A 12041-nucleotide genomic window follows, 5' to 3' on the forward strand; every position below is an offset into this window, starting at 1 on the left:
AGAGGCAAATTTGAGAAACCTTATTCTAATTCAAAGAGTCCCTAAGTGGCACAAACAGTTAATGCTTGGCTGCTAACCAAAAGTTCAAATCCACCCACAGGCACCTTGGAAGAAAGGCCCAGCAATCTACTTCTGAGAAATTGGCCACTGAAACCCTGTGGAGCACAACCCTACACTGACACACACGGGTTCGCCATGAGTTGGAATCAACTTGACAGCAACTTATGTGCTTTGGTTTTGGTTTTATTCTAATGAAAATTCCCAAGCTCTCAATGCCTAAAGGTCTCACAAATACTATTTATTTGGAAACCTTGGTGGCATAGTGGTTAAAAGCTACAGCTACTAACAGAAAGGTCAGCAGTTCAAATCTACCAGGCACTCCTTGGAAACCCTGTGGGGTAGTTCTACTCTGTCCTATAGGGTCGCTATGAGTCAGAATTGACTCAACGTCAACTGGTTTGGTTTTTTGGTTTTGGATGTTCTATTTAATAGGCTTTTCACAGCAACAGGTAACGTCACACCTGAAGTGTATCAGTTCCAAAGTGTGTGCTTATATATGGCTGATAGCCACATCTAATTCACTTCAGCAAACACGTGTGGAATGACTTGCATCAGGCAGCATGACAAGTAACCCAGCCGTGAATAGGCTGGTGTCCTCCACGAGGGTGGGGACACAGACACATGACATCACTCATCTGTACTCTGCACTGTGCAACTTCTACCTGGAAAATATGGGGACGGGCATTGCAAACATTGCTTTGGCTCCAGGGAGATGTCAAAACCCATACATAATGTAAGTTAAGGAAATGTAAGATTTTAACACAAGAGTAAAAATTCTATCTTACTGGTGTCAAAACTTGGTCAAGTGGTGTCCATAATAATTTACTGTGTACCGTCTACTTCTTTCTAGGGTAACACGTCTTATTCACATTGGAACACCGAGACCTACCCCAGTAGGTGTTCAATGAGTGCTGACTGAATAAATGCAGGAATTCACAATCCCCGACAGAAATGATTACATACTTGGACATGTTGTCAGAAGGGATCAGTCCCTGGAGAAGGACATCATGCTTGGTAAAGTAGAGGGTCAGAGGAAAAGAGGAAGACCTTCAATGAGATGGACTGACACAGTGGCTGTAATAATGGGCTCAAGCATAACGATTGTGAGGACAGCGCAGGACCGGGCAGTGTTTCATCCTATGGTACATAGGGTTGCTACGAGTCAGAACCGACTCGACAGCACCCAACAATAACAACAGAAGTAACTGGGGTAGACTGACTGCAAAGACGTCCACATTCTTCTCTCCTCCCCATATCCCTGCTTTCTGCACCGTGATTTTGCAGTTTTTCCCATCAGGAGCTGGGGTCTATCTCTCCACCTTGGAACCTGGCCTGGCCTGTGATTTGTTTTGATCAACAGTGTGTGATGGAACTGCTGGTGGGCCAGTAGAATTCTTGGCTTTAAGAGGCCTTGTGCGCCTCTGTCTTCTCTCTTGGAGCCCTGCCACAGCCATCTAGAAAAGCTCAGGCTACGCCAGTGGAGGACGAGAAACTATGTGCAAGGGAGCTCAGAGGTCCCAGCAGTGGCCACCCAGACCAGCCCACAGTCAGCCCACAGTCAGCCCACAGCCTGCATTGAGCCTGCCAAGATCGGCAGAGCCACCTCCTGACCCTTGCCTGACCACACAGTCCTGAACCCAGTCAAGCCCAAAAGAACCGCCAGCTGACCTGCGGTGTGGTGAACAAAAATAAATGCTTGTTCTTTCAAGCCACTAGGATTGCGGTACTTTCTTACACAGCAATAAACTGTGAGCCCGTACTTGAAAACTGCCTGTTCATTTCTCACACCCTTGTTGGTTTATTGTATTGAACATACCAATTCGCCTTTAAAAGGCTGCTTTGTAATCCATGAATAATGGAAAGGTTTGTTGAGAAGGGAAGGGTGGCAAACAGAAAAATCACTTCAATTGCTGCAGGGGCAGGGAACTCACAGAAGTTTTGTTCCCCTGAGCCCTGCTGCCAGCCTCCGCTGCTTCAGAACACAGAAGAGGTTTCAAAGGTCACTGCTGAGAGGAAATGGGTAAAGAAATCTAAAATCCACAGCAACGGTTCTTTCCAAATCAGTGTAAATTAGGAGTTCAGTCAATACTAATTTCCATGCAGGTGAGAGTAACCCGGACCCAAATGAAACCAAATACAAGGCTGGCAAGTTTTCCTTGCTTTTATAAATGAATTAAGAGGCAGAAACAGGATAACACTGCCCCTGGACCACCAGCCTAAATTAAGGTCTGGTGGTGGCAAACCCCACGCCCCGTAGCTTTTAGAAAAGGTGTCTCAGAGATGAGCCCACGACAGGAGTCCACGGCTATCATTATGCTTAAAAAGGGACACTTGCAGGCAGCTGCCCAACAAAGGCCGAGAAAAACACGACCAGAAATAGTCCAAAGACTCCAGCAAGTTGAGTCCCCAGCGCAGGGCAATGGGTGCACATGGAATGGACAGTAACTTTGGGCTGGGTGGATCTGGGGCTCTTCCCCTCACAATTCCTAGGGAAGTGTCTGGGCAGTCAGTGGAATCCCATCCAGCTAGGTCTTGAGAACCCACAACTATGGGCAAACATCTCAAGGACGGGAAGATGCCCCTCTCACCACCAGGGTCCAAAAGAAAAAAAAAAAAAAGGCAGAGAAAACATATATGAAATGAAAAAGAATTCCTTAACTACTGCAAATGTAATGAAAAGGACCTAGTAAAATGGTTCTTCTTTTATTAAGGGCATACACAATTAATAACAGATGATACCACAAAAGAGCTTTTAGTACTCTTTGACCTGAGCCTATTGAAAATGCCCCATTGTGATCCATTAACTGATGCACAGAGATGCCACCGGGTTAGTGGAGGCAAGCAGCTGGACCTGAAGCTTGGTTTTCAAAGCCAGTGATGTTCCAATGTGAAATCCCTTAGAAGCCAAGAAGACCCAGGGACTGGTGGATTAAGCGATGTGGAAATGTATGGAATGCTGAAGATCAATCCAGACTGGGAGAAAGCCTAAAATGGACGCTCAGTCTTGGATCAGGGTAGCCAATGCCTGGAAGCATCATGGAATACACAACCCCTGAAAAAAATCTTACGAAGGAGATTATGCAGATAGATTAAATATATAATTGTTCTACATATACTGGACTTAAGCATAACGACGACTGTGAGGATGGTGCAGGACTGTGCAGTGTTTTGTTCTGTTGTATACAGGGTCACTATGAGTCGGAACCGACTGGACAGCACCTGATAACAACAACAAGGAAATTATGCAGAATGATAAAATATATCTATTTGTTCTAAATATTAAACAATGTTTTTAGAGATCATGAGGTTATAAAGAAGCAAATAAGTTGGAACATAGACTTTTTGTTGTTATTAAAACTTTCTTAAACATGCGTATATGAAAATCAGTGTGTTGTTGGTTCCCACTCAGCGACCCCATGTGACAGAATAGAGCTGCACCATAGGGTTTCCTGGGCTGTAATCTTTATGGGAGCAGACTGCCAGGATTTTTCTCCCTTGGAGCCACTGGTGGGTTCAAAATGCTAACCTTTTGGTTAGCAGCCAAGCACTTAACCATTGTACAACCAGGACTCCTTGAAAACCAGAATAAATCTGCTTTATTTAAGAAGGCTGTCCCTTGGACATGACAATAAATTCCCACCAGTGTGGGTGGATCTTGGCGTACTCAGAATAAAGCCGCAGGCTCAGGGGTCTAACTCTATCTCTGCCTGCTGCCGCCCTTCCTCAGCACTCCCTGCCCCCTTCTCTTCACCATACTCCTCTCTCTACCTCCTACCTTCCGATGTTGTCTGCTGGGTTCTAAACCTACCTACCCCAGCCCAGTCCCAGTGCAGGGCATCCGCCTCTTAACTGTTACAATCAGCACCGTGCTCTTTCTTGTTTTATATTTTTTTCCTAATTTATAAATGTGTGGCTACATTCTGTCTTCCACATTGTTTCTTTATGGGCAGCGCTTTCGCTTCTGTTTCCTAGCCTTCACTACGCTCTGTCAAGTCCCGGGATGGTTTTAACTCCCTGACTTTGAATTTGGTCTCCTTCTGCCTGCTCTCAAAACATCTGGCTGCCTGAAAACAGTTCTCACCAAGGTTCTTCTAGAAATCTGTACTGAAAGACACACACACTCACTTTTCTGTGAACTATGTCTACTCTACAAGAAGTGTATGGGGTCACCACGCCTTCTGTACCTGTGTCACCTCTATTCCCAAGTTTTGACCAATAGGACCTGGAATGACATGAAAATACCATTTGTTCGATAAATATTTTATTGAGTCACTGATGGGATGGGTGGGCTCACTTAAAACACAAATGAAACAAAGGGTAATTCTTATTCTTTCTCTTCTTTAGGCGTGGGAGAGATAACTTATGGAATAAAATCTCCCAATACTCCAAACAGGAAGATCAGCTCTAACTAGAGGTGTGTCCCTTTATAGATAAAATGTCTCATTCACATTAATGACGACATCAGTATGGGAAAATGGATGAATTTTATCAAAGTTTGAGAATATCTTAAAAGAGAATTGTATTAGTTAAATGTACAGAAGGCGCCATGCTGGGAAAAGTAACTAATGTTTTAAAGGATAAAAAGAATTAACAGGTAACGTAGGAAGCCAAGCAGCGGGGAACCAAGGGATTAGACATTAAACCAAAAAAATGCACGACACGGAGGCGTCACTAAAACCACAGCCTGAGACTAGACACAATTAACAGACACGCTTCAGGCAAGATGAGCCACTGTGTGGAATTTTATTTGACTGCAGTAAAATGTTAATTTAGAGCACAGGCTCAGATTCTTGATTCCACCTTTGAATGGAGGATCCGGAAAAAATCAGAAAGGGCTGTGCTAAAATGCAGCTCAGCCTTTCAGATCTAGTTAAGAGATGAGCCACTCCACGAGGCCTCTTAGTCCCCAACTCCCAAAAGAATTCATCTCTTACTCTTCTGTGCTCTCACATGGCCTTACAGAAATGTCATAAAAAAATCAGATGAGATCTTGATAAAGGGAAATAGATTCATGAAGGCTATGGGGAAATGGCACCTAAAAAAGGAAAGCTTCTGGCAATCGGACTAGTTTTGCCTGGACGAAAGATCAGAGAAATGAAGCTTCCAATCTAGATTACTCTGGTTCATGCTTCCATCCTGTGAATTTAGCACGATGGGTCTGTAACACGCGCCTGCTTGTACTTACTCTAGGCCCCGCTCGGGAGCGGTTCGTGCCGGGAATCGATGCTATGTAACATCGGCCTGAGCAAATATAATCAGGAAGACTGCCTGAGAGCTTCTCAGGCCAAATGTATTTGGAATATTCATTCTTTTGTTTTATCTCTATTGCTCTTTCCCTGTCAGGAGCAGGGTGATCTGAGAGCTGACTATTAAAGTTGATATGTAAGCAGTTGTTTTCGTCATCACTAAGATGTGAAAATGGGTTGAAGTGTCTAATACAGGTTACACGTAAAGTAGAAAGTAGCAATGGGCAGGGACATGAATATTAAGTTTGACGGTAGGAGAAGGTGGGGGATGGGTGATGACATTCCCATCATGGAGCTTGTGGTCAAGATGATGGGAAACACAGAATGGGCAAGGTCTGGGTATAGCAAAGCTAAACAAAAAGCCCAAACCAAACCCATTCCCATCAAGCTGATTCCTGATCATGATGACCCGAGGTGTTATGGAGTAGCACTGCCCCACAGGGTTTTCTTGGCTCTAATCTATACGGAAGCAGATTGTTAGGACTTTTTTCTGTGGCCCCACAGGGTAGGTTTGAACTGCTAACCTTTAGGTTAGTGTTGTTGTTGTTGTTAGGTGCCTGTGAGTTGGTTCCAACTCATAGTGACCTATTGCACAACAGAACGAAACACTGCCCGGTCCTGTGCCATCCTCACAATCGTTGCTATGCTTGACCCCATTGTTGCAGCCATTGTGTCAATCCATCTCAAAAAGGGTCTTCCTTTTTTTCGCTGACCCTCTATTTTACCAAGATTTAGGTTGGTAGTGGAATGCAAACCATTCGCATCACCCAAGGACCTCAGAAAAGCTTACAGGACAAATAAAAAAGGAAGGAGGAGGTGAGCAAAGACAAGGTGACACAGCAGACACCAGAAAGCAAGAGAGCAATTAAAGAGTTAGGTGGATAATTGAAAAGATGCCAACAAACCACAAGAGGAAAACCATTAAAATTTGAGTTTTTGGTGTTCAAAAGAAATTGACGTGGCTTTCTCAGCAATTGTAGAAAACATTTCTTATTTTGTAAAAGAAAAGAAGCTGTAATTATAAAAATGTCAAAATTTTAAATCTATCTGGGTTACAGAACCTTTCTGGTTTAAATTTAAGATTTTATTATTAAATTCTAAAACTGAAAAAATGAGCTTGAACTTGTAAAATGAGGTTGATTTTTATTTCAATGAGCACATTTCTTCAGTACAGCTTCAGTAACACGGCACACTTAGCTTCTCTCCCGTAATTACTGACAGCCAGTGATGAGTTATCAACCTCAAAATCTCATTTGACCTCGGCTCAAACAGGACTACTACATTTACTGAGAAACCAGGTAAAAAGAAGAGTAACAAAGCAGAGCCTAGACAAGCCCCTTATTAAAAAAAAAAACCTGGAATTTTCTCAAATATGTACATTCTCTTTGAGAATGGCCCAGATCAAGTCTAGCTGCAGAAATCTCCTTCAAACAGCAGATACACGTGCAAACACTCCCTCCCGAAGTTGCCATTCGGGGCATAAATTGAGGGAAAGAAAGGCATCTCCTCCCCACCACACCCCCAAGAGCTGAGCACAAATTAAACAATTAATATCAAAACTTTGATGGATTATTTGGCCGATTAGCAAACATGCTACTGTCCGCACTGTTAACAGTGCAAAATTGTATGCTACATTAAAAAGGAAAACCATAAAGGCCCTACCCTGTTTACTTTAGCTTTACAGCTACGTGAGTCAACAGTGGCTGCCATCCATACACTGTCAGTGGTTTGGGTGACTCTTCTGGCTACTCTGTGCACCACTGACATTCGTGGCTCCCATACAACAGTGCCAGCTGTGAGGGACACAGCCTATCTGTGAGCTGTCACTCACAGCACTTTACGCAACTGGGTTCAATAGATGTACACACGGTTTTTCTGCCAGGGAAGCAAAGCTGTTCTAAAGCCAAGGAAATCACGTCCTTGGGGGTCTTATCTCCACCAAGAAGGAAGATGTAGAGGCCCCCTCTTACAGAAATGTGCTTTCCCAAGGCCGTGGGGAAACTGCTGGTCGGTCACTGTATGTATAACACAGCTTTCCTGTTGTTTCATGGGAAGAATGTTACAGCAAGAGTATTTACTCTGGTCTTTAATAAAATATAATAACGAGGCCCTGGGTAGCGCCAACAGTTAAGAGCTTGGCTGCTACCTGAAAGGTTGGCAGTTTGAACCCACCCAGAGGTGCCTCAGAAGAAAGGCCTCGCGATCTGCTTCTGAAAGGTCATAGCCGTGAAAACCCCAAGGAGTAGTTCTACCCTGCACACACGGGGTCACCATGAGTTGGGACTGACTTGACATAATGGATTTGGTTGTTTTTATGAAAAATTAAATTAAAAAAATAAAAAGTCTGTCAGTTGTTCTCACTAGCAAAAAGCATTAGTTTTAAATCATCACAATATTTTATTCTTCAGATTAAATAAGTCTGTATAATAACGCACGTCTCTAACAAAAGGCACTTGACATTTTGTTGATTTTAACCAAAAACCCCATTGCTGTCTAGTCAGTTTGGACTCAATGACGCTAAAGGGCAGAGGAGAACTGCCCCTCGGGTTTCCAAGGCTGTCGTTTTTATGGGAGCAGACTGCCGTATCCTTCTCTGGCCAAGCGGCTGGTGGGTTTCAACCACCAACCTCCTGGTTAGCAGTCGAATGCTTTAACGACTGACCCACCAGGACTCCTTTAACTTTACTGGGTGCTAATCCTATATACGATCACCTACTAATGAAATCACTCCCTCTCTGACACACGGTTTGGGAATCAGAGACACAAAACTACAGTTTCCCAGAGAAAACAGATTTCATTTTTTTGATCGAGGAGCACAAATTCCATTCCTTCCGTCCCCCGAAATCTTCATGGGGAACATGTGATAACTACTAAAGAAATCCCATATTACAACAAACATATTTAAGTAAGTTAAAAGGAAGAAGACGTGACCTCAGCTAGATTCTTCCAGGATGGTGGGCATCCTCACCTATCAGGGTGTGGAAGACAGCTGCAATGGCGCCGGCCACCACCATGCAGAGGACGGCTTTGGTCCTGTCCCGCTTGCTGTTCACGAACACCAGGCCCACGTTTTTAAAGTCGCTCATGGGCCCTGTGAAGAACTTCATTAGGGAGTACGCCAGCCCATAGCTGGCCAGCATTTCGACTGCATCTTCCTTTACGGCAGCAATACCCCGGTTCAAGGCCTGTGGAGGCGGAAAGAAAACACACACATGTGGCATTAGGAACGTTGTGCCATCTCAGGGGAACTGCGCTTCTAAAATAAAACTCAGCAGGTCACGTTTCTACAGAAACTCTAAGCAGCTTATAAGGGAAATCTCACTGTAATTTGATAAAGGCTATTGGTTTTTCATTTTTATCCACATTAGCTTCGGCATGGATACCCGTATGTTGGAGTTAAAGTAACAGAAAAAAATCCAAGTATTTTATGTTAATATCAGAATGTAACTCCAAAAAGTTTTGGTTTAAAATTGATTTCAAAATCCTAACAGGTTTAATTTTATTTTAGACTGAATCTACATAATGATAGCCAGCAATCTAGAAAGGAGTGACCAGTGAGGTGGGTAATGGTTTCTTTTTTCTTTGAAAAGCTGTGTGTGTGTGCATGTACACATCATGTATACTTAAATACTGTGTATGCGGTATGTATGTATACTTTGTGTGAGAGTGCATTCTACACTCTGAAAAAGGTATTCAAGGAATTTATAGCAAAAACCTGTGAACTGGGTACCAAAGGGTACTACTGACCCAGTTCTTAATGTATTTTAAACTTCAAATATACTCCTGAGCTCTGCGCAGACAAATGTGAAAAGAAAACCTTTAGACTGAAAACAACGCTTTCGGGTAACACCTGCTGCGGGAAGACGTGGTCACAGGCGTTCTTACTACTTTAACCAGCCTCCATGAGACTCGCTGGGGCCCTGGAAGCCTGTCTAGATGGCATTACCAAACTAACTCTTCCACCTACTAGACAAATCGATTGCCTCTGAAATGGCATAAATGGAGGTCTGAGTAGATTTTTATTAACCAAATGTTGCCAGAACACTGCCTCCGTCTTTGGGCAACAGGCAACTGATGAAACGGGGGCGTGAGATTTCTGTACAGTCATATTTTTAAAAAGAACATAGCCTTTTGTTACTACAGAAACACAGTCACATTTATAAAACCCATACTCCACCTCTGCTACATGAACTAAAGGTGCAAGCCATGCCTTTCCTCTCTGGAGGCTATTTCTATTCTTCAGGTAGCTGTCCATTTTTTTCTATGCTCATATGATTCACAACCCATAACCTGAGTACTACCTTGCTAGGACTAGTTAAAGCTAATCAAACAACACTGCGGTCAGCCAACGGGTGCTTCAAAGACGAAAAGTCTGAGTGCGACAAAATAATTCAAGAATTAACCGTCAAGCACACATGGTGTATATGAACCATACTGTATTACATCACAACGAGGTAAAGGCAAGTCCATCTATTGTGTCCCATTGAATCTCAGGCACTATCCTTTGTAAGATACCTTATTAGCTTATTTAACACTCAGGCCCCTGGTGGCCCAAGTGGTTAGTGTGCTCGGCTGCTAAACTGGAAGGTTGGAGGTTTGAGTCCACAAAGAGGTGCCTTGGAAGAAAGGCCTAGTGATCTACTTGTGAAACATCAACCCCTGAAAACCGCAAGGAGCACAGTTCTCCTCTGATGTGCAGGGGCCGCCATGAGTGGGACTCATGAGCACTGGTTATTGGTTTAAAAAGAAACGTTCTCAGTGGTCATTGTCGGATGCCATTGATGGTAAAATGTATCCGGGTTTCAGAGTCGCTAAAATGTGTGTGTGTGGGGGAATGTGCCTGTGAAATGGGGTATTTCATTTTACACTTAAAATTAGTCCTTCGTTTCAAAGGGTGATCTTGGTTTTGGCGCCTAAATATAACCCAGCGTCAGCAGTCTTAGCATAAGTCAGGTAGAATTCATTAGCAAGACTCAAAACCAAACCCAGTGCTGTCGAGTCAATTCCAAGGGGCCTCGAATTCAAACCCTCTGCTAAAAAAAAAACAGCTAGGATGTTTTATCCCTTTCACCTCAGGAGAAACAGCTGACTGACAGAATGAAAACTTAAACAGATAACATTCTATGCAAAGCACTTTTAGAAAAAAAATGTATTTATGACAAGATTAAAAAAAAAAATTGCCGTTGAGTCGATTCCGACTCACAGCAACCCTACCAGTGTGTAAAAATGATTTTAGAAGAATCTTGAATAAATATGCACGATAGCTGGAGGAATCCAGTTATCATTCTCCAGAAAAAGTTGGTATTATTTAAGCTAGTTTCTGGGAACTGTTTCTAATTATCTAATTCTCTTTTTCCAGCAACAACTTAAAAGCTTCTTAGCTCTGCAGAGCACGTACTCTGCCATGGTGCCTTAGAAATTAATTTTCTCTTTTACCACAGCTGATCTAAGACCTTAACACCCTAAAACAAAGCAAATCCTCTATTCAACAGGTGTATCTGCCAGAGGGCCCCTGCTATGTATCAAAACCCAACACTCGATAATCTAGTAAGTTAATGTCCTACTGAACTTCCGTAGTGAATGTTGGTCCCTTTCCTGAGCAGTGCACCCATCCTTCTCTGGAGAGTTGCCCCCAACAACTCTGGGTTGGTTAAGCACTGCCCTCCCCCGACAAGCAGCAGTGAGTGACAGACACTGGTGTGAAAGATCAGCTCCCTCACCCCTATTTGGGCCCACTCCACAGCTCCCCATGGAATCAGGCTGACGTGAGTCTCCAGTGGTAACCAGCTTCTTCTACTGCCCTGTCCCGCCTCCCTCACTCTCCCAAGAGCACTCGCTCAATAAATCGCTTGCACAAGAGTCTCCAACTAGGTTCTGCTTCTGGAGAACCCAACTTACTACAACTTCTAATTACAGTTTTTCTCAGCCACTGTGAAAAGTGTATGGTTTGTTCTTTTTCGTTCCCATTCTTTCCCAAGTTTATGGTTGTAAGTGGTTTACTGGTTTTTGTAGTAAACCTATGTTTCTGAAATTTAAATAATAAATATCACTTAGCACACGTTGAAAAAGCACGTAATTGGGCACCCAAATAATGCAGGACTAGACTTGCTGCGTGTCTTTTTGACAAACCCTTATTCTTTGCTAAAGAGATGACAGCCCTGGCTGGAGAGGTGGTCCCCTGCACCGCTTTCTGTTTCCAACGCTTCCTGAGTTAGTCTTAATCCTGCTGCTGAGGCAGGTGAGAAGAAAGAAGGGCACGGGTAATGATAGCTTTGCCAGCAAGGCTGAGTGTGAAAATTTCATTTAGCTCAACAATTATGGTAATTGAGGAAAGAGCACAGGTTTTAGAGCCAGGCTGACTTTGGCTGGGATGCTAACTGCTGAGTGGCTTGGGCCAAGGTACTTATTCTCTCTGAAATACCCCAACCTGCCCTAGATTGGATACAGGTAGAATACATGGCGCCAAACAATGGCTGGCATAGAGAAGGCACTCAAAAGCAAGGATTTTTGTCTATTTTCTTTGCCAGTGTAGCCCTACCACCCTGCTACACAGTAAACACTCAGATATATGTTAAATCAATGAGTGAATTAGCAATTAAAAAGAAGTTCATACTAATTTTTACAAACTTTTCTAAAAATCACCTTTTGATTGTAAGATGCTATTGTTTGTAAGATATGCCATTGACTTAATGTTTTCGATGACTAACCACATTTAATGAACACATTAGTTGAAAA

General features: G+C 43.2%; 1 protein-coding gene across 4 annotated transcripts in view; it reads right to left on the minus strand.

Annotated features, from left to right (window-relative positions):
• ANKH (ANKH inorganic pyrophosphate transport regulator) overlaps window positions 1-12041 on the minus strand; it is a 186255-nt gene that overhangs the window by 75781 nt on the left and 98433 nt on the right. For all 4 annotated transcript variants that reach the window (XM_064270715.1, XM_064270711.1, XM_003408139.4 and 1 more), the window contains exon 2: window positions 8275-8491. In XM_064270715.1, the coding sequence (XP_064126785.1) occupies window positions 8275-8491 (217 nt within the window). The remainder of the gene's footprint in view (window positions 1-8274; window positions 8492-12041) is intronic.

Source organism: Loxodonta africana, chromosome 2 (assembly GCF_030014295.1).
Source record: "Loxodonta africana isolate mLoxAfr1 chromosome 2, mLoxAfr1.hap2, whole genome shotgun sequence".
Classification (NCBI taxonomy): Eukaryota; Metazoa; Chordata; class Mammalia; order Proboscidea; family Elephantidae; genus Loxodonta; species Loxodonta africana.